The sequence below is a fragment of the Plectropomus leopardus genome, chromosome 1, assembly GCF_008729295.1.
Source record: "Plectropomus leopardus isolate mb chromosome 1, YSFRI_Pleo_2.0, whole genome shotgun sequence".
NCBI lineage: Eukaryota > Metazoa > Chordata > Actinopteri > Perciformes > Serranidae > Plectropomus > Plectropomus leopardus.
Window position 1 is genome coordinate 17,314,168 of NC_056463.1, and position 23,392 is coordinate 17,337,559.

Here is a 23,392-nt window from a genome sequence, read left to right on the forward strand (position 1 = left end):
TAATTAAAGCCACTCTGTGTAGATTTATAGCATCTTTCAAATGACTTGGGTATAATTTTTGGTCTGCAGAATAATAAGAAAATCGTGGGGAAAACTGGTGCAGCAACACATGAATTTAGGATGAAACACTTGGTGAATAATACTATAATGTACATTTGACTATGGTCTTACTGAAGCTTTTTATTTCAACAAATAAGGGGCCATAGTTTTATATTTTCAATATATTGTATGTGTAAATTAACCATACTTTGTTGTTTTACACTGTCCTGTTAAGAGTTTGACAGCTAATTCATTAAGTGATACAATCTGTTGCACAAACTGAAAGATCACCATAACTGTTTATTATCTTGAACTGAGGTGTACAATTTTGTCAAATTACTGTATTTTATCCAGCAGCAAGCGATCGGGAAAACACAATCTATACATTTTGTGCAAAAGATGATGCAGTATTGTCTCAAAGAAACACTTGGCACACAGAAAACAAAATGATACTGCAAAGAAGAGTTTGTATTGATATCTAGATTTTGTATAAAGTAAAACCACAACATGGCAAAACCTGTTATCTCACTGGATGCAAATTAAGCCTTTTTCAATAAAAAGTGGCAATAAGTAAACACCAGTTTGCCATGGCCAGTTTGCCAGCTAGAAAAAAAACACGACATTACATGGATAAAAAGCAACCTGGATAGTACAGCAATTACACCAAACAGGTAATTTGTGGGGGAAAATATGCCATGACATGTTTTTCAAATTAATACCAAATAGTACCTGTCATGTGCCAAATATAATGATGTGAAATCAATGCAAATTCAGAGGTTTTCATGATACAACACTTTGACTTTAACAGACAATATTAATCAGACAACAAAAAGACAGTGGTGATATCAGCTCTTATCAGCTTAGGGCTTTGCTATTTTTTCCAATAAAACCTTGAAATAAACTGAACATATTTACCAAATCCAGCAGTTGCTTCAATAAAATACTTTGAAGAAAACTATGATGAAACATGCTTGCCAACATAGGAGCAAAAGTCTGCAACCTTATCAGGGCTGGAAATTAAGTTTTTTTTGTCTACCTTCCTTCCTATAGCTGGTGGAACAAATGAAATCTACCAGCCACTCAATAGATGACCATTGTTTTTTTTTTGGCTGGCGAGTGAAGCAAATCTAGCAGCCACTTGCATATTTTACCAGCATTTGGCTGGTGACTGATGCTAATTTACGACCCTGACCGTGATCGACAAAACAAGCTTAACAAAACTGTTATATAGAACAAATTAAAAATCACGATCAATAATGATCAACTCATGAAAGTTGCATACACTTTGTGTATGAAAAGTAGACCAAAATCAAAATGCCTGTTAAACTGTTTAAAAGCTAATCTATGATTTCAGAAGTCCAGTGCACTGAAAGTAACCTCAAGCTCCCATTTAAGCATCTTCAGGACTTTCGGCTGTCATGATATCGTAAAAATGTCACACCTAATTTTTTTTTTTTTAAAATAACCTAGCACCTTAATTTATTTTGACATCAAAGTCAGTGCAGAGCGGCTTCAGTGTGGCTCCAAAATGGCCAGTTCCTGTAGTCCTGTACCTGACGTCTTTTAGGGCAGAGCATTTTCCTCAGTTAAGAAAACTCAAAAAATCTTTAATGATACATATGAAATTATAATGTTTGAAGATAGGTAAACGACTGACAAGTTATGAAACCAACCAGAATCAAGAGTAAGAAAGTAACAAAAGTATTGGCAAATCTTGACAAAAGTGTAAAGACTGAGCAGTCTGGCTTCTCTGGTTAAAAGGTAGTAATATTTGGGGACAGCTGCAGCTGGAAGTCGTGAAAATAAAATGTATTCCACAAAAATTCGATCGAAGGCTTGTAGATTATGATTACATGAGACTGGCAGTGGGGATGGATTATTTCCAAATGGACTCACAGACTTGCCCAAGATTTTGTGCAAAGCTTTGTCATGAGTCAGAGAACAGCTGATCAACTGTCCATGCCAATTGGCAAAAAAGGACAATGTGTGGATGCATGAGCGTACATGGTTGCAGCCATTACATGCTTGTTTTAAGATGTTTGGGAGTATTCTGAGAGTCAAGTCAAACTCAAAATGATGAAATTTAAATTACTTTTTACACCTTATCCCCCATCAACAGCTGCACTGAGCATATCCAACAGGCTGTTAGCTCAAACCTACCAGGCTGTAGAACCAGTGGCTTGTCATTGATAAGAGGTTCTGTGCTTTGAAAACAGCAGGTCAAGAAAGCTCACCAATTATTATTATTTTTTATATATATAATTGTATTACCAAACATTCTTGCTCATTTGTAATGTAATCAAACACTCTTTGAAAATGTAAGTATGAACATTTTAGGATGTCCTTGGTTGGTGATTTTGCTAGTGTAACTCCATTATGTAATCCAAGGATTACAGTTATCAAACACTGGGTTCAGCAGAGATTCCTTTTGTGCTGCTCTCCTTCACCTCATGTCCTTCAAACCTCTAAGTCATGCTGGTTAAAGAGGCCTAATATTCAGAAGGAAATGCTCTTCTGCACGCTGGAGTGGAGGTGCTGCAAATGTCCTGTTGTGGAGGTTCAAGTTTTGAGAGCATTGTTATGGCAGGTTATGCTGGCCCTGTGCGGCTTCTTGGTGCCCTGGTGGCAGGTCCTGGTGTGTCTGGGGGAGACCGTGCTGTGCCAGGTCCTGCTGCTGCTGCTGCTGCTGTTGTTGTTGTTGTTGTTGTTGTTGTTGATGATGTTCCTGAGGTATATATTGAGGATCTTGGGGTGCAGGTTGATGTTCTTGTGCTTGGGCCTCTTGTTCAGGATGCAACTGGTTGTCGATTTCATGCATCTCTGGAATAGCATTTCCTTCGACTGTAACAAAGAAGCAGTTTTACACTGTCAGAGGTCAGCCAGTAAAATCTATTCTCTCTCTATATCTATATATATATCTATATCTATATATCTATATATCTATATATATATATATATATATATATATATATATATATATATATATATATATATATATATATATATATAAAAAGCATTAACAGACAAAATGGTGCAATTAATGCTTACCGTGAACCTCCGGCGGAGTTTCTGCTTTCTGTGATTTCAGCCGTTCCATATGCTCAACTGCCTGTAACGAGTTTCAAATGTTTTTGGTTTTTTTATATTTGGAAACTGCACACACTACTGCGGTTATTCACAGTAATTTGATAACTTCAATAAAACATCATAGCTCAAGAAAATATATTTTTAGCTAAGTCAGAAGATGTTGTCAGTAAGGGCCTTGACACACCAAGGCCACTGTCGGCTGTAAGCGTCTGCCAACCTAGTTATTGTGCTGTGTGCTGCTCCATTGGCCCTGGTTATTTTTCAACGGCTCATTATTTTGAATCAGTGTCTGTGAATAAATTTGCTGTTCATTGGCAGTTCAGCTTAGTGTATGAGAAGAGAAACTGAAGTTAAGGAAAGCAAAGAAATGCCAGTTAAAGAGGGTGTAAAATTCAAACAAACCTGATGAGGTAAATTTGTCTTATTTTATCCATTGAGTTTTTCTGCTTTCCCTTTTGAATAATGAATACAAATCACAGCTGCCGTTATATGGAGAGTTGGCTGAAGTCTTGTTTTTGGCTGAGACACAAGCGAAGTGAGGTGACAACAGTCAGCCTTTGTTGCTACTAGTCCTTAGATGTCTGTTTGAGCCTTTAGATTCCAAACACTGATTTGGTGTCAGCACTGTTTTCGAGCAGGTTTCGATGTGAAAAGTCAATATTGTCAGGGTAAACCTACTGTGGCAAAATGTAACTGCAACTCAAATATTCCAGCACTGCACCACCCCTCACCTGCTGCAGCTCTATTTTCTGTGCATTAAGCTGCTCCTGCTGTCTCTCCAGTTCGTCTCTCTGTTTCTGGAGGTCAAAAGCCTTCTCGTTGAGGTCCTGTTCCTGCTGAGCAAGATGCTCCTCAAACTCCCTCATCTCCTCATCTGTGTACGCCTGGTTCTGCTCCAGGGTCTGAGGAGCACAGAGTGGATGTGGCACCATTTATTACAGTCCTACTTCTTCTAACAAAATGGCTTTTGGATTACAATACTCTTAATAATGTCAATTCAATGAATATATTGTGTCTCACCTCCCAACTATCTGGCTCCAAAAATTCTTTTTTTTTAGTAGCAACCAGGAACTCATCTAAAGAGACCAGCCTGTCTTTGTTAGAGTCTACCTATGAGGACGAAAAGACAAACAGATAACAGACTGGGGACTCTATTTATATCCATATGCTAGAAAAAAGAGCTTTGTGATGACAGGGTCCTTAGTCTAACTTATTGTACCTCATTCATAACATGCTCTCTCATACGTAGCCTCTCTTCCTCCATCTCCACCATATCATCCTCTTCGTTGGTGGGATCATAGATTTTCTCCAGCTTAAATCACAAAGACCAACAGTCAGTGCAAAGACCATTTGCAAATAATATGAAACAGTACGAATTTTCAGATGCCATGGCTTTACCTCTTTGGTAAACAATGCCTCCAGTTCTTGTTCATCAAAAAAGCCATCTCCATTGGTATCTACATTATTAAAAACAATAAAAAAGACTGGTGAACAAAAACACTGTTATCTGTTATATACTGTATATTAGATGATATTATAATTACAATTATATCACATTATACAATACAAATGACAGCATGATATAAATGGACGTCATCCCTCAGTTGCTGGTTAGTTAGGGTCTTACCATGCAGGTTGAAAAAGGTCTTAGGATCAAAATCCTCAGGGTCCAAGCCATCAGCTTCCTCCCACACCTCCTTTAGCTGATTCTGGCTTCCCTGCAATATGGAAGAAATATTAAATTTAAATGACAGCTGAGGAAAAAATATGGCTGCAGCTAACAATTATTTTCATTTTAGTTTAATCTGCTGATTATTTTATTTATTTTATCAATATTACTTAGTTTAGTCTATAAAACCCCAAACTCTTTATTTATTATCATAAATTGACAAAAAAAGCAGTAAATTCTCACATTTAAGAAGCTGGAACCATCAAATTTTTGACATTTTGCTGAAATTATTGAAATGATTAGTCATTATGAGAATAGTTGGTGGTTCATTTTCTTTGGTTAAATAGATAAATTGTTGCTAATAAATACCACCAAATTTCAGCATCCTGATAGATAGTTTACATGTAAATGCTGAAAAAGCCCTCTATAGAAATCCAAACCCAACCATGCACAGAAGATAACATGTCTTTTTCTTCTTTGCAAAAACTAAACAATTAAAATCTGGACTAAAATTTGCTACCTTAACTGTTGTGTTGACTAAAACAAAACATCATAATATAAAACTCATGTTTATGTGTGCACTTGAAACAGACTAACCGGGTGGTTGACTTTAGGGTGGTCTGCATGCTTCTTCCTCATCTCCTCATAGTGCTCCTCCTCTTTCTTTCTTTCGTCCTCATCCAGTGTCTTTAGATGCTCCCGTCTGTCGTGCTCTTTCATCATTTCATACTTCTTAAACTCTTCGTGCCGCTCTTTGTCGTAGTTCTCCAGATCTTTAGTGGCCTTGATACACAGGTAAAAATTACAACAGTTAAAAATCCACCTTGCTTTAAATTAATAGTTAATATAGTGGAATACTGTACTTTATTAAAAAAAAATAATAAACAGTTTGAGCTATCAGTGAAAAGCAGGTCACAGGAGGCTCCCAAAATGACACTGCTCCTCTCTACACATGCAGCTGCCCTCCTTTCCTTCCTGGATGTTAAAAAAAGTATAGCTGTCTACAACTAAACATAAGGTCATTCTTTAGTTATTATTGGTGGCTTAAAAATACAGCAGTTGTATTTTAACTTCTCTGCTGTGCCATGATACAACATTTCTATAGTGTCTACTAAACATTTTCCCAATTACTTCAGTCAGTGAAGTCAGAGGCAATTTAAATTAGCGGAGCGGTGTTAACATTTTGTATGGCATGAATTAGCAATGAGAGTTACCGATTTTATGAGCCGATCTAAGTCATCCACTTCAAATGTATGCGGGTTCATGTGGTTCAAGTACTCAAACTGTTTGAGCAGAGCCTGGTGGTCCACTGCTATGTCTGTTCAGGGGATAATCAGTTACGTAAATAAAAACATAAACAGAGACATAACAGAATATTCCTCGTCATTTATTAACCTCTAACATTATAGTATAGTATTTAAACATAGTATTTTCTTTCAGTTTAAAACAAAATAAAATGCAACTTTCGTCACACAACATACCATTCCCTCCTTCAAGATCTTGCTTGGCCTTTATCAGCGTTCGGAGTCGGTTCACTTCCTGCCTCTTCAACTCGTCCAGTTTTGTTCTGACATGATGGCTGACAAAGTCCAGCTCTTTGGCCAACTTACCTTGCTGTATTGTACATGAATAAGTTAATGTTAATTTCTCTTATTTTACTTTGGGGAGATTAATTAAACACTTCACTAACTGTACTGTGTAAACTTTCGGTCCACTAGCAGAGGACCAAATTTGAAAAAAAAAAAAAAAAGAGGAACAAAATCTATTGGTAAACTGGTAGTATATCTCAACAAATTCATGATTTACCTAGATGTATCACACCGCTGAACACGTAAAAGCCCATAATTTAGTATTCAGAGTTATGATTTAAGAGTCGTTTACACAGAGGAGGTGAAGACATGAAAACATCCTACCATGTTGATAAGACTAAACAAAAGACAAGCAGGATACCTTGATGTCTTCCATGTCTGTGTTGTGGAGCTTCTCTCTGAAATGCTGATCTTTCTCTAGAAAATCAATGACTTCCCTGAGGTAGCGGTCATAGTGGAGTCCAGTGTCCTGTAAAATGTAGCAAATCAAATGTCACTTAAAATGTTATTTCTATATTAAACATAAAACACCAAGTGAACCTGCAAAAAAATCATCTTTTTTGTTTATTATGTTTTGTTATCAGCACTTCTTTAAGTTAAGTCTGATGTACTGGTGATTGTGTAGGTGAGCAACAGAATATTTTGTTTTCACGGCTGCTGTCCAGTATGACAGATTGTCTGTCCAGGTGTTTCTGTGTAGAGATGACAGGTTTTGCCGTGAATGTCTAAACTGTTATTACTGCCTTCTGCGAATTGCCATATGCGGCAGCTGTTCTGTGGTTAAATATCACTTATTTATTCTCCAATAAAAAAGTTGCACTTGTATGCATTTTTACCTCAAAACAGAATCTACATTTTTATTTGTGCTAAGCCAAAATGTCAATATTTACCATGGACCAACCCTTCCTAAGGCAGAACCCAGTGATTCGAATCTGTGGCTGCACAAAGCTTCGACATGTGTACCATGGCTGTTGTACTGATGATGAAATGGATTTGTGAGATCATGAGTTCTGAGTGGAGTTTCTGATTTAGGTAATTTAATTGTAGCACAAAGAGACACCAGGCAATCTTTCAATAGTGCAGGTGCTGTTACTGAGCTCTGTCTTGTTTACTGCCTATGAAACAGCTGATAACAGCGACACAACATCAGGGTTGCTGATTATTTTTCTGAACATTTGAGTCATTTAGTGTATAACATGATAAAAAGGCCCATCCTAAATTACCACAACCTAAATATATTGTTAAATCTACTTACATAATAATACATGTTATAACAAAATTAAACATAGATGGGTGGTTTAAATCATTCTTTGGCAAATACCTTTCTCTACATTTCATTAAACTTGCATTCTGACAAAATATGATACACATCTTCTTCACAATTATCATCACAGGTTGCAGATCCTCTGGTTTCTATCCAGCCCTTTTTATCTTCCAACGACTTCCATAATCACAAATAGCCTGTAGGCACGTTCGATTTTCATGTAACAGCCACTTTTCCGGTTTAAGCTCTTGTTTAAATTCTACATATATTTCACATGATGTCATACTTCTGAGCTCAGTTTGCCTATTTTGCATGAACTGGTTTTTCAGCCTAAGCTGGACAGTTTTCTTTCTTAATTTTCAATAAGAGTATATTTCATCCAGGCAAGGAGGCCTTCACAAGATGGAATATACCATTTGTGCCTTTAGGGGGATGAAAGGGGTGTTGGAGAGCTTCCACTATTTTTTTAAATACAAATTTCAGTCTTTCAACTCATATATTCTAAAACTTTTAATTTAGTTATATCAATAATTAGATTTTTTTTAAAGGGGAGACAACATCAAACTTTTCATTTCAGGCTTTTGATGGCCTCCCCTCTTATCCTGGGTAATCTGCCCCACTGCCCCTCCACTGTGATGCCCCTGATTAAGGTGTGTGTGCATCAGGTGTGCTCTTACCACACTAGCTGGAGGCTCCTCTGGTTTTTTCTCTGGCTCTTTGACTTTTGTCTTATCCATACTGATGGGCACAGCCTCTAAACACAGCAGCTGGACCAGTAGCAGAGTCCAGCCGGTGAGAAGGGCCCGGCTCCAACACATCTGGAAATGGGAACAATTAAGGTCAGAATAGTTGCATTTTACAGTATTAAATATATTGCACAGTGTGTGAAGATAAACGGTTAATGTGTCAAAGGATACACACGGGTCTTTGTGTAGTCAGCTTCCTGATTTAGCGTTATCCTTATTAAAAAGCTCGTGTAGCCTGCATAGTTTACACATTATTCGCTCCTGGCATCCAGAAGAAGCTCTTAGCTTTAGCACTGCCACTGACAGATTAGGCTAATGAGAATCAACCACTTAAGCTAACTCATGTATGCTATCAGTCTGAGCAGCGCAGCTTACCTTACAAAGTCATGAAACCAATGTTAAAAGCTAAACTAAAGAGCGAGATAAATATGTGTCACTGGTATTACTCACTTTATTGTGAGTCCTGGACCTCATCTGCTCTGTTTTCCTCTCGTCGGTTCCTCTCAGCTGGAGTTGTGTCGGCAGCTAGCTCGCTAGTCAGCAGCTTACGTTGTGTGTATGTGGCAGCGCTCACCGCATTGGTCAGTTCAGCTGTCCGTCAAACACACTAGCATGTTGCGTTGCATTGAATAGTACGTGGCGAGGTGACGAAGGAGCAGGTGGGCGGTGACCTCGAAGATGCTGTGCTACTTCTTGTTTCTGATCGATCGATTGCAGCTAATATTAACCCTTACAAAGTATTCATCTTTTTTTTTTTTTTTTTTTTACCTCCACAGTATGAATCCCATCAGGACAAGTGTCTGTACCAAAATTTGAACCATAGATCTATTTGGGATCTATAAATGGTCTATCTGACAATAGATGGGTGATTAATTCTTAATTTACCCTTCGAAACCAGAGCAAAAGAGAGAAGGTACAAGTTAAAAGAAAATTACTTGAAATTTAGCATTTAAAAAAAAAAAGGAAAAACGGTGACGACTGCAAAAAACCCCAAAACCGGTTAAAAATATTTTAAAAAATGTATAGATAAAATAATAATAATAACAATTCTAGCTTGTATATTTGTGTGTGTGTGTGTTTGTGTATGTGTGTGTATAACATATTACAATTTCTCTCTCTCTTGCATTCTTTATTAAAACTAATTTTTAGGTAATTTTTGACACCTTTTCTAATTTCTTGCAGTTTGTGGGAAATCTTTACATTCAACCAACCCTTTAAATAATTTACTAAAACTAAAATAGTAATACCACAGTGTGGAAGTATTACATTATACTGTAGGTTCAAAATGCAATTTGAATAGAAGTACATGAGTATAACTAAAAATATTCTTGAAATATTGAAAGTAAAAGTACAGGTATTAAGGTATTATTGGCCCCTTTCTGTAGCCTTTTAGTGTACATTATACTAGAAAAGAATTATTTTTAATGCATGAATGTGTTTGCAGCATTTAGATGTTGCCGCTGGTAAAGCTGTAGCTAATTGTAACTCATTCAGATAATGTTATTTCATCAATAACACTGCATTATATGTCATATCTTACATTGTATGTAAAAATTAGTCTGCAAAGCAGCTTGTTACAGTAGCTGTCAGATAAATGTTATATATAAATAAAAAACAAAGGAGCATAAAATAGAATAAAAGCACCTCAGAATTGCACTTTTCTAAGGATAGTGCTTGAGTAACGTTGAGTACTAACTTTTTTTTTTTTTCTCAACTCAGAAAGCAGCGGTCTGTGATTAATGGGTCCAGGTGCACCTCTCGCCCCAGCCTTTGCTCGCTGCACTCAAGGGGAGATCTTACATGGACCCTGGTAGCTGTACTTAAAAATGGTTGCCCTCCTCTCGACGCTCTCTGCAGCCCTCAGACTGAGGAGACCAGCGCCTATGTGAGGTTCCTGAAGACACTCAGAGAAATGGTAACTACTGTAAGTAATCAGAAACAAATCAGTACTTTTCTGTGTACCTTTTATAAATGCTTAAATTTTATCACTTCACACTTCAACACTGATGTCTCGTGCAGATGTAAGCACACATCTCTCCAACAGAGGGTGCTATCATCCTATATTGGCTGAGTGCCATTATTCCAGTCTGTTCATAGTCATAGAAGTGGAAGCCTGGGAAACTTGTCAGATATGCTCAGTGACAAAGGACATGATGAGTGCATGATCAAACCCAATTAGAGGCTACGCTCATTGCCTTCCCTTGCACACTCTATTTATTGATTTTTATTACTAATGCTAAAAATTGCAGATTTAAAAACAATTTAAACTGTGTTCATATTATACTCCAAACGCCCTCTTCTTTCAACAGCCACCTGGACCAGTGTAGACAGAAGGCATAAATTAGTTGCTCAGGATTGGTAAAATATTGGCTTTCAGCTGGAACTATGAGTGCTCAAATAAAACCCCCAAAAAAGACCATTTATGAGCCTTGGGAGGTACAGCAAGACAATGAATCAAATTTTTTTTTTTTCTGGAGCAGTTTTCGTAAGACTAAATATAACACCCCTGCCCTGTAGATGTCAGTGTAATAGTTCAGTGATCTGGAAGGCAATTAATCATTGTCTTGGATCATATCTAACATAGAAAATGAAAGAAAGAGCAGCTGGGGAAGATCAGCACTTCTTTTTAATCAACAACTATATAATGATTAAATGCACCGCATAATGAACCAGAGACTACTGTCTAAATATTACCCGACAGAGTGTGTAGTTAATATTACAGGCACTTTGAGACACCTGTACACACTCATTTATATACATCACGCTGCTGAGATTAAGGGAGAACTTGAAAAGATGCATTTCTCAATAGATGTTATTGATTTCCTATGTGGGCATCTGCCAGACACATTAGGACCCAAACTATTCTGAGCTGAAAGTCAGAAAAGAACAAGAGAGAATCTTTATTACATTTTCTGCTCAGCACCTTTAGTAAGCTGTGATTCAGCAGGAGGAGTCTCTCTGAGGAGAAGACAATAACATTGAGTCACCTTGCTGCATTGTGAGCCTCTGGCAGCCGAGAGGCAGGAATCAGCAGCAGCAGCAGCAGCAGCGGCAGCAGCAGCAGCAGCAGAGACCATGCTGCAGAGCTGCACTGGACTGCGCATCAAGTATGTGTGTATTTGTGTGTGAATTAGTATGTTTAAGTGTGTGTGTGTGTGTATGTTTGTGTTGTGGGAATGATGATTAATCATATCAAGGTCAAACAACAGCAATTGAGCGGGGGCAGCGGATGATTACACTGCAGTATGTATGGTGTATCAGCGACCACGTGCTGCAATTTTCAGACTCGTTGAGAAAAACACGACAAGTGCACCAATTACATTAAACTTAAGTACAGCAATATCAATAATACAGTGGAATTATTTATTAATCAAGACGATATTTATGCCTGTTGCAGATCTTTGACAGTCTCTGCTTGATATTGCAGAACACCGATTCCCCAAAATGCAGTTTCTTCTTTAGATCTGTTGCAATTGAGTGGTGCTCTTATCATCCTGTGACAAATGTATAAAAGCATTTTATGATTCAAGCAGAGGGTACACATAAGTGTAAATTAAAGGAAATATACCAACATACATAACAGGAGTCTCGGTGTAGTGTTGGCCCACTATGAGTTGCCAAAAGAGATTTTACGCTGCTTGGCATAGACTGATGATGATGGAGGGCACTGTCTAACACGTCTCCCTTAGGTTTCCAGCTGGGAGTAGATCTGGTGATTGTAAAGGCTAAAGTCATCAGTGCCCGCTTGTGCCTCATATAGAAGCATGTGCATTTTTTAATGTTTATATACAATACATTTTCCCATTTCATTTCTTATCTATCTGTAGATCTCATCAACCTGATAATTTCTTATTAGCCTTTGTGTCCAATATGATCAGAGACCCCACATGTAGGGTTAGAAACATAGCGGAGAAAATTCTTTTCTTCTTTGACTTATCTGTCAAGCAGATACGACTAGAACTGAATTGGTTTCTGCACAGCAGCTGCACTATAATGTTGTTTTTTTTTTTTTTTTGAGGAAATGTTTTATCTCTCACTGTCTTTGAAGAACAGTGCCTTAAACCACTGGAGAGTGTTTCAACAAAGCTTCCCCAAAAGGGAATCACAGATCAAATATTTATAATGTTGACAGATGCTCTCTGTTCACTGATGTGCACACCATTCAGGAGTATTTTCCTTTCACAAAGGTATATAAAGATGACTGTAATCTACACCTCATAGGAAACACAAGGGAAAGGCGTTTAATTGGGATGCCTTTTGCACCTCGCATGTTACATCATATTAATGATAACGCAGTTATATAAGAGAGCACAGCATGATGAAGTGAACTTCCTTTAGGTGTTCAATGCTCAGCAAAATAACTCCTGTGCCAACACTGCTGTGACTTTGAACATTGCCTGCCCTCACATAGCTCAAGTGAAATTTATAGGCAGCATTGGTAAATTGGGCAGGTCTGTTTGATGCGGTGTAAGCGTTATTTTAATGTGTCATGGTCAGGAAGGCTCTCTGTCCGCAAGGCGTGACTGCAGTGAAGGTGATGTGAGGCTGACAAACTTCATCTGAAGCCTCCATGCATGGACATAGTCATTTACACATGCAGCCATGGTTCACTTTAAGCACACACACACAGAGTTTTACAGAGACCTTGTAGCACTCAAGTGCTTTTTATTTCTTTCTCTCAAGGTAATACACATAATTGAAAAATGTATGCCAAGTCACCCCCTCCGCCCCAAACACAGATTTGTCTTACAGTCTGTTTCCAGACTCTGAGTCTGAACTGTGGTTGTGCATTTTTCCATTCTTGCAGTACCATGTACATTGCGGCACATATAGGGTATATAAAATTCACAGAAGGATTTTTAAAGGTTTATTGCTAAGGCAAGATGTCTGAATCAAATGGAAAATAAATACCTTGAATATTTTGTTAATTCTACAATATCTACACCTTTAGATTAAGCTGTGAGTAGTTTCAGGTAAATTACATCAGTAGAGAAGGGTGTGTTGAAATGTTTATTTTTTGTATGTGTGTTGTGACTACACACACACACACACACACACACACACACACACACACACACACACGTATTGATATGTGTGTGTACTATACTGTATATATATACTGTGTATTTATAGAGAGAGTATGTATGTATGTAGATGAAGTCTAGTGTGTAAGAGTTACGGGGATGTAGTGGCATCTGGTGGGGAGGATTGCTGATTGCATGAAACTTCTCCCGGTTAGAATTCCCTCAGTCTTCATTGTTCAGATTTTTACATGGAGCTCAATTATCTGCAGAGGTTTCTTTGTTAAAAAAAAAAAAAAAAAAGCTGACCTGGTGATTAAAACTGGTAAAAATGCTGAAAAAAACTGATAACAGTTTTATGTAAAAAAAAAAAAAAAAAAGAAGAAAAAATGCAGTATTTTTCTAAAGCTTTCGTCAAGGAGGGGCAGTAAACTACCAGAGCCAGTATTTGGTTTGACTGTTAGGGGCTGCAGTGCAACGGTTCATTTTAAGGTAACAAAAACACAACAGTTTGTATTTTCAGGTGATAATACAGTTAAGTAAAAATATTTATTATATTATATTCCATGTCTGCCAATATATCCCCTCAAATCTTACTCACTGGAGCTGCCACATGTCTATCTTATAATGAGCCTGTTATACAATATTTCTTTAAGGATGCTGGAGTTCTCGTTTTCTCCCATCTCTCTCATACACCATAGAAGCTTAGAAAGAGAAAATTGGGCCTAATTCTGTAATTAAGATATTTCTGTAATCATTTAACCCTTTGAAACCTGGACAGACATCACCTTTCTTGTGCTGCATTAACTTTTCACAAGTATTTACACTTTTGAACCCTGAGAAAATTGGTTTGCTTCATCGTGGAAACATGTATGTGCAATTTGGACTATGTGCAATTTCTTAGTGTAATTTGATACAGCCAGTGCTGTTTTGTAGCATCTGAGTCCAGGACAAATATTTCCCTACAGAGATGAGAAAGCCTAGTAGTGGAAAAGTAATAAAGTAGTAGATTAGGAAAATTATTTTAAAAAATGATATCCAGAAACCTATATTTAAGTTTATCATAATCATATATTTAAAATTATGTCACAGAATTACTATTTCAAGGCGTTTTTTGAAATAATGTCCACGTTTATTTTTATTTGTTTACTTTCAGATTGTTTTTTTTAATTGGTAATTTTTTATTTATTCATTTACGAATTTCTTTGAAATCATTTATTTCTTGTTAAGTTGCCTTCTTCCTATGTTTCTGAAAGAAATCAAGCCAATTTGCTTAGTTTTTTAAGGGGTTAATATCCTTAAAATGACTTCTATTTTTGCCATTGGAGTTAGTTTTAATATTGCTACGTTTTCTTTTTTTAATGTGTGTCAAACATCATTGTCCAGACTGTCCCAGTCACAAATAATCCAGTGCACTTTTTCTTCACCCTGGGGACTACACCCTACTTTTCTCCGCACTGAGCTTGATGCATTAATCTGTTGTGGACATCTGAGCCTTGCTTTAACCTCTTTACCAGACACATGCCTGCGTTTTCCCTTTTCATCAGCTCAAATAACATTTAAAAACACCAGCGTCGTGAAAGTGGTGTGTTGACGAGTTTCTTCCCCTTTAAAAAAAACTATGCAGCCCTAGCGGTGGTTTTGTGTGGGCTGCCTGGGAAAGTCTGCGGAGAGGGAGAGGGGGGACAAGCCGAGCCGGAGACGAGAGATCATGGCGGCACCTCTCGGACGGGACACCCTACCTGACCACTGGTCGTATGGAGTTTGTAGAGACGGACGGGTCTTCTTTATTAAGTGAGCAGGGTTTAAATATCCAGCGCTTGATACTTTTACAAGGCATAATTAAGGATTTTTCCTTGTTTTATTATCGCTCAGTAACAGGTGTCTTTCTTGCAGTGATAAAACTCAAAGCACCACTTGGCTACATCCACGCACGGGTGAACCTGTTAACTCGGGACACATGATACGGTCAGGTACGCGACAAACTCTCTGAATTGCAGGGGGACGTTTTTCTTTGCTGCAATGTGTCTTTCTGTCTCTGGCGGGTCGTTCAGTGTGTTTTTGTCCGTGTTGTAGATTTGCCAAGAGGATGGGAAGAGGGTTTCACGGACGAAGGAGCCAGCTACTTCATCAAGTGAGTGCGCATTGTTTCGTTGTTTTGTAAAATTTGATCCCATTTCGCTGGTTGTTCCGTCTTAAAAAGCTGTGTGTGAAATGCCTTTCCACTCCTTTTCAATTGCTCTTAGTGACTGTGCAGCTCTGGCGCGTTTGTGTTTGAGTTAAACTAGATTACACGGCTGTGCTGTTAACACAATGTTGTAAAAACACAGCATGCACATGACGAATGACACAGAAACACATCAGCATATGGATGAACACACAGGGGTCCCATCAGATAGGTGAGAGCAATTATCTCTGCCTGCATTGTTAATGGGAAGTGGCACTGCCTAGCAGGACAGGAAGAAGGTTATTAAAATTCTCCTCACATCCTCCATGCAGGACCTCTACTCCCTCCATTAGATACTGTAGGTGTACAGCCTTAGTGTGTGTGTGTGTGTGTGTGTGTGTGTGTGTAGAAAGAGAGACTGTAAAGGTTGCAAGAGAGGGGTGTGACCATGTGGTGACAGAGATGTATGGCATGATTGCATTATTGAAGCAGAGAGGACAGGATTTACAAAGTCACAGACCGCAGCGTGAAGTTTTTTTGTCAGACGTCCTTCACACATTCAAATAGCAGGATTTAGGTTGAAAATCAACGAAAGGCACCACGCAGACACATCTGTTTAACTAGATAACGCACAGATTATGTGCATTACATTTGCATTTCTATCCGCAGTGTTGTACACCGGAGATGTTTGGTCTGAAGCGTAACCAGCAAATCATGCTGAAACCAATCAGATACGTCAGGCTAACAATGACAAACAGGCAGCCTACTGTAAAACTAAGTGGAGACATAAATTCGTCATTAGAGCTGAATAACAATGACTCTTCTCATTGTAGTTCATTCAAGGTTTTGTAGTTCCCGACCCATCGTCCTGTCATGGCTCTTTTAGTTTGCCCCATTTGTTCGAGACAGAGGGGCTGTAGGGAGTTCTTTTATGTCCCCATAGCTGCAGTCTTTCTGAGGTTGAAAGTTTCTAAAAAGAGGGGTTTGCTCACCTACATGCATGCAGTGCTATGCGGAGACCAGTTTGCAGCACCCAAAAAACAATACAAACTTTTTTTTTTTTAATTTTAGCAATGCCTGTTACAAAAGGTATACAAGTATCATGAAAGAGATGGAATAATAAGTTGAGCTAAACAAATGGATGTCAACGCATTTAAAAGCCACTTTGTAAGACTTTCTGGTATGCGATGATTTAAGCTTTGAAAAAACACATAAAACAGTTTCAACTCACAAATTTGTCGTTGCTGACACTTGTATTGTGTGTAGAATAAAGGCAGGCTTTGTCTTTTCCTCGTTCACTCGCTTTTCCTCTGTAAGAAGCAAGAACAATACAACAGTGAAGTTGTGTGATATATGGTGGCATAAAGGCTGTTAAATCAGTTGACTACTTGTTGCCCAGTTGGCTTGGTGGAAGGATCTTGTTTTGCTCGTGTTTGGTCTTTGTTTCTGTGTTTTCGGGGGCTTATTTTGTGAAGTCAAATGGTGGATAGGAACACACCGAGACAGTTCTCTTGTACCATTCAGCAGGGCTGACATCTTCGTACTTTCTCATGGCGTGTGAAAGATAGTAAATACATAGTATTTATCATTGTGTGTTTGCCAGAATAGGTAGCTCCTGGGTGATTATTTTTTTTAATGATATACCAGCAATTGTATTTTGAGAAATTACTAATACAGTGATATCTCGGTCCAGGCTTAACAGCTCTCAATAATGACAAGGTGAAATAAGGTGAAATGAATGAACATGACTTTATTGATTGAAAGTTTAGGATTTTGGTCTCCTTAAAGAAAAGCATGTCGAAGTGATCTTGGGCAAGACACTGGACCCAAAATTGCTCCCAGTGGCTGTGCCGTCGGTGTGTGGATACTTGTGAGTGTTTACTGTAGTTGGGTATCAGGTGGCAGCCTGTATGGTGGCCTCAGCCAACAGTGAACATGTAGTGTTAAAGCTTCTTGAGTGGCTCTTAGACTACAAAGTGCAAGTTCATTTACCATTCAACATTTTCGAAACCAAAAACAACATTTTAATCAGGAGAGGCCAGGTGAATGAAATGACAATAGTTTAATACAGATTGCAGGTGCACAGATTAGCAGATGATTTGATGAATAAGAATTGACAGAAAATCTTGGGCTATCAGTACTGAGACAACTCTGTATGCTCAACTGCTATGTGATAAATTGATTGGTCTTTATTTAATTCTTGAAACAGTTTGACTGTGAAGTCCCATATCGCTGCTTAGTGTTCATATAGATAATTACTTTGACTAAGAGCTGGGCCTGTGAAGAAGCTCTGCCTTTTCATTACACCTCAGTGGGGGGAGTTTCTGTTGATGTGAGCATTTATTATTCTGTGGTGATGGAGGACTGTCATCTTTCCATTGTGGAGAAGTTTGTCTCCGGTGGTTTATTTGATTTATAGCCGACCTGGATGATGCTACGTTTCTGTATTTGTCCCATGTGTATACAGGGTAATTGTAGAAGTGTTGCTAATGTTAAGCCTACCTGGCTTTTAACTCCGACTCTCAGCTTATTAGGCTATATGAGTGGATACACAGGCCTGGTTAATTTGTTGCTACTTTGTTGTTAAAACGCACGAGCTGGCTTGGCAGATTAAAAGTTAAAGACAGCCTACTCTCCAGGAACATGTTAACAGCCTTGGTGCAAGATATGCTTTGGGTATTGATGTTAGCAGGCAAAGCTGAAATGCTGAAGACAGTGAAGATGGCTGCGGCTCTATGGGATTACGCCTCACATCACATTAAAAAAATTGGAGAAGGACCACACAACTTGGACCGGGGCCATGTTTCAGACCATTAAAATCATCACAAGTATTTTTAACTCAGCACTTATAAATTCCTATTAACACTACAGAGACATCCCCCACTGGCACTAAGTTTAGGTGAGTTTATTTTTCTGCTCCAGGCTGCAAATCGTGGCTCTTTTTGCCTGATGAGATTTCATCTCACACTCTGTAATTTTTAAATGGAGTCAGATTTTTAGGATCTCCATCCTGCTTCTCTTGTCTGTTAGCTGTCCAGGAAGCAAACGGCAACAAACTCAAGTAGGACTAAAGTCCACATGGTGCTACCGTGACAACGGTCGGTAGATTTGGTTGTGTCTTGTTTGTGGAATTTAGCTGAGTCGGAGTACAAAAGAGGGATTGTTCAGACACTGCTGCTGTAGCAAAACTCACATTTATTTACACCTCGCTGTAGGCCAGCCTGCAGACCTGAACTATCTGATTAATGGCTGCTGGTGGTATGTTTGTTATCATGTTCCAAAAGTATACGAGTCTGACATTTTTTCAGTATCTCAACTCAAACTAAGGATATAAATACAGTTTAAAGTATGTAGTTTACAGTACTTTACTAACATTAAAGCAAAATCTGTCATGTCTTTCTGAACACGTTATAGATGTAAGAAAATAGCTGCTGAAAAAACGTAAAACGACTGTGTAGCACTGCATTGTGGAGTTTGATCGTCAAGCTGTGGATTTTTGGGCTGGGCCTAAAAGCCTCGGCGATGATGCGCTGGATTCATCCTTAACATAATCCCTCCGCATAAATGAAGAACAAGTCGCTGCGATGCAACAGACTCTGGTTAGCAGCTAACTCAGTAGCAGAAAGCACACGCGTCCGCTGATTCGAAGAGTGAGCTGCCATGCAGCTACAGACTCTTGCTTAACCAGTAGCACAGTAACATACACACCTCGAGCCAAAGAACAAGAGAGCTGCTGCATGTTACAGGCTCTCGTTTAGCGCCTGATGTTAGCACAAAGCACACACCCAAAGCAGTAAGCAGTAACTGCCGGCGGACTGGGTAGCAGATTTGAGCTGAAACGACTGAAAGGTGCGTTAATGACAGAATTCTGCTTGTGTATTTATGATTGTGGCATTTAACAGACAAATTTATTCATGTATTTATCAGACTGAAAGACACACAGAGGGTGAACAGAATGATAATGATGATGATAATGTAATGCTACAATCTTTAATGTTAGTTGTCACCATAATTTCAGCTCCTTCAGCGGACATGCCCCTGGTATTACAGAGCAGAAAATACTGCTCATTTTTCCAAAATTTTAAAACCTAATTTCATATTCTTTGCTATTTTTTAAATATGCAGAATTGACTGGAAGGTTAGTAACACATTTTCTGTTGCCCGACAGATTCATCACATATATATTTATTTTTGCTTTACCCAGGTTTTAACAAATCAATAGATTGAAATTTGGAGCGTAAGATTCTCAAAACTAATGGCCGAGTTCTGCCGCCATGTGAAACAGATTGAAATAAAGTGTGTCTGTCTGTCACACTTCTGGCAAATCTCCAAGGAAGTGACCCAATTTCAAAATGATCTTCCAAAATCATCCCATTTCAATCTCTGAAGATAATGTGCCACAGATGAAACAGGTCAGTGCGTGTAGGTAAACATGTGTAATCAATGCAAATTAAGCAAGGAACTGGACGGTAAAAGAAGGCTGAAAAATGATGAGTGTGACAATGAGATTTGTTAAACATAATTACAGTGCAACTGAGCTAAGCTCCCTTTCCAAGTTATAATAGAAGGAGGGCCCGACTGTCATCAACCGAAATGTATCTCTCACATGGTTAAAGCTGGGGACACCGAGTTCAGTTGGATTTACTCTCCACCACATCGCTGGCACTCACTGAGCATAGGAAATGTGCAATTCTATAGCTCCCTGAGGAAAAAAATGACCCCACTGAGGTACAATGGCATCCTGTTGAGGACACAGTTCACATTGTTGCTTTCGATTCTGTGGACTGGAAGTCCAGGAAGAAGTGGTCAATGTAAAACTGATGGATTTCACACCAAAAAAAGGCTTCTCCTGTCCCAGCTTCATTTACCTGTCAGCTGTGATAACCCTGTCAATATTTTATAGTGTTTATCTTCCCATTCTCCTGCTGCTTGTTATGTTTTAGGTTGTGCTTGTATTCTGTAACTAGCTGACTTATTTTGTTTGATCAAGACAGTATGAGTTAATTAGCCGGGGGATGTTTTGGGAGTTTTGAAGCAGGGTATTTTAATAGGGGATAAAAAAGAAGTTTAGTATCCCTACAGGCCCTTATCTTAAAGCTGTTTAATGAAGCTTTCTTTTTCTGCGAACACAGCAAATCCATACCTTACTGCTGAGTTCAAAACATCATTGCCAAAAAAGAAGAAAAAATAGCCTCAAGGTCCTTCTAATGACCTTTATACCTGCAGATTTTTAGATTCTTTTAATATGAAAGTTGTTTGTATGTAATTCTGGGGTTACCATTGTGCTCCTTCAAGAAAAATAAATGGATGGTAAAATTCCTTAAATACTAAAAAAACATCCTTAACTTGAACTGTTTAGGAATATTGGGCCTCATTTACTGATGCGTGCAAAGAGAAGTTCTTCCAGCAAGGCCAGACATAGCATCTTAATACCTGCTTTGAGGTAGATCAGATTCTTTTGTGTACCCATGGTGCCTGTTAATAATAATAATGGGGCGCCTGGTGGATCAGTGGATAGAGCGGCGCCCCATGTACAGAGTCTGTGTATTTGTCGCAGTGGCCGCAGGTTCGAAGCCGGCCTTGGCCCTTTGCTGCATGTCTCCCCCTCTTTTTCTCCCCCTTTCACACTCACACTGTCCTGTCAATTAAAGGCAGTAAAAGCAAAAAAAAAAACCAAAAAACTTTAAAAAAAACCCAAGGCAGATTTAGTAAAAGCAATGAAAAACCAAACTCTTACATTTCAATACTAACATTCACATGTACTTCACTGAAAGCTTGCAATGGGACACACGGCATGCATGCATGAGTATATTAAAATTTTTAAATATTGTTGTCTATTTAAGCCTTTTTAAATTATTTCAGTTTTAATGTTATGGATTAAACTAGACGGGGTGTTTTTACATCTATTGACATTGACATTCTCATGGTCTGAGGCACTTCTAATTGTTTTTGCAGAATATGAAAAAAATTAGTTTGGAAATATTGAGGATTCCCAGATTTGTGCATACAATGGTTGTGTGTACAGTTTTAGCAGATTGGTGCAAATGCACTGTTTGTGAATTATGCCGATTGTGTCTTTTTCAAACTGTAAAATTACACCTGTGACACTGTACTTGACTTTGAGGTGAGGAAAATGTGTTTCTTAGCGCAGGACCGTTCTGTGTGAGACAGCTGTACCACAGTGGATTTAGGATATGAGTTTTAAAGTGTTTTCCCAACTGGTCCTCCTCTGAGCTCAGGCAGGAAGACAATCCTGTGAGTTGTTTTTCTTTTTTTTTTTTTTTTTCTTTCAAAGAAGCAGCAGAAACTCACTAGTGACCCGCTCAGAAATGGTCAATGCTCAGATTAAGACTCAGAAAGGGACCTCAGACTTCATCCTTAAGAAATGTTTTGAAGCTTAACAACATATTTCACTGACGTTAGTCTAAAATTCCCCTGGGTATTGTAGATGAGCCTGAATACCGTTATAACTAACCTCATGTTTGTACAAAGGACCGTGCATGTAAAGGGACGCTGTTTGAGAATCTTTGTCGGGTGCCATGGGAAGTAATGAAGAAAGATTGAAAACACATCACTGAATACCAATCAGATGGGCTCTCCAGCCCCCAGGCAGCAGGCAGCAGAGGGATCAGCGCGAATGCTTTTGTTTCAGCAAAGCTGAGGTGAGGGTGACAGGAACAGTGAGGCAGCTGTTCATCTTCACTGGTAGTCTACTTGCAGCCCTCTGTGTGTATACAAACATAGAATTTCATTGTGATATCCGAGAGAGCGTCCAGGTTTAAATTTTGCCTGGATGATAAAGAAAAGCAGGCATGAAACTGGGTATGTCATTCGGTTCATCCAGTTGGAACTTTTTGTCAGATGTTTCATGTAATAAGATCCCAAAACACCAGCAGCTTTCATACTGTATGTGTGCTAGTGAGCAAATATTAATTACATATTTATATAGAGCAGGTGCGCGGGCCCTTTCTTGCTCATGCTTTGGCACACCTTGCACTCCATGTTGTGTTCGCCCTACAATTTCATGTCCAAATGGGCCAGCTGTGCTTGTTGAAATGCCTCTATGGAGATCGGCAGATTACTGTAGAAACCATATTTCTTGAAGCAGCGTCTTTCCCATGAATTATGAGACATACATACACACATTTTTTGCACACATGTCCGTAAAGCCTTCAGAGGCAAACTATAATTTTTAAAGTTGGGCTTTATAAATGAAATTGCATTGAATTTAAGGTACCTTCCTGGAGTTATGCTCTTAAAGAAGTATTTGACTGGTATATAGGAGACCCTCACATAAAACCCTGAAGTAGAAAGATGCAAATACTTTAGAAATTCGTGCTACACAACCAGAGAAAAGATGCTTTTGCTCAAGAGGTTGAAAACCTACAACTACCAGAATGTCATGCACTTGATGTAATGTGGACTGGTCTGTGTGAAACAAAGGCGGCTTCGTATCACAGTTAAACAGTTCAGCTCAAACATGTTTCTTTAAAACATTTTAGGGGAGAAATATGCAACTCAGTAACATAATCTTGGTTTGTATTTGATCCGTTTTTACCCTTTGATCTTCATTTTTTTCAGCTGCCACTTTCACTTTGCTGGAAGCAGTGGTACCCACTTCCTGTTCACAAACTCTCACCATTACTGTGAATGGGGCATTAAAATATGTTTCTGAAAACATTTTAGGCGAGAAATAGGCAGTGCGGTAACATAATCTTGATTTATATTCGATCAGCACTACCTAGTTTTACCGTTTGATCAGATTTCAGTGAGGGACAGAGAGAGGGCCGGGTGTGTTCTCTTGATCAGC

General features: G+C 38.6%; 2 protein-coding genes across 9 annotated transcripts in view; one reads left to right on the forward strand and one right to left on the reverse strand.

Annotated features, from left to right (window-relative positions):
- Window positions 1-319: 319 nt before the first annotated feature.
- On the reverse strand, window positions 320-8,945 carry nucb2a (nucleobindin 2a). The gene is made up of 13 exons (XM_042483686.1): window positions 8,845-8,945; window positions 8,326-8,466; window positions 6,746-6,853; window positions 6,277-6,409; window positions 6,010-6,113; window positions 5,393-5,578; window positions 4,754-4,844; window positions 4,525-4,583; window positions 4,346-4,438; window positions 4,147-4,236; window positions 3,858-4,028; window positions 3,088-3,148; window positions 320-2,880 (listed from the first exon to the last, which is right to left on the reverse strand). The coding sequence occupies exons 1-13, from the start codon at window positions 8,866-8,868 to the stop codon at window positions 2,618-2,620; spliced, it is 1,524 nt and encodes a 507-aa protein (XP_042339620.1). The 5' UTR covers window positions 8,869-8,945; the 3' UTR covers window positions 320-2,617.
- Window positions 8,946-10,252: 1,307 nt separating this feature from the next.
- plekha7b (pleckstrin homology domain containing, family A member 7b) overlaps window positions 10,253-23,392 on the forward strand; it is a 90,380-nt gene continuing 77,240 nt past the window's right edge. For 4 of the 8 annotated variants that reach the window (XM_042515464.1, XM_042514160.1, XM_042516104.1 and 1 more), the window contains exons 1-4: window positions 10,254-10,318; window positions 15,043-15,209; window positions 15,312-15,388; window positions 15,492-15,549. In XM_042515464.1, the coding sequence (XP_042371398.1) occupies window positions 15,127-15,209; window positions 15,312-15,388; window positions 15,492-15,549 (218 nt within the window). In that variant the 5' untranslated portion in view covers window positions 10,254-10,318; window positions 15,043-15,126. Of the gene's footprint in view, window positions 10,319-15,042; window positions 15,210-15,311; window positions 15,389-15,491; window positions 15,550-23,392 lie in introns of all 8 variants that reach the window. The other 4 variants (XM_042512816.1, XM_042512120.1, XM_042513522.1 and 1 more) reach the window with 2 other exon arrangements.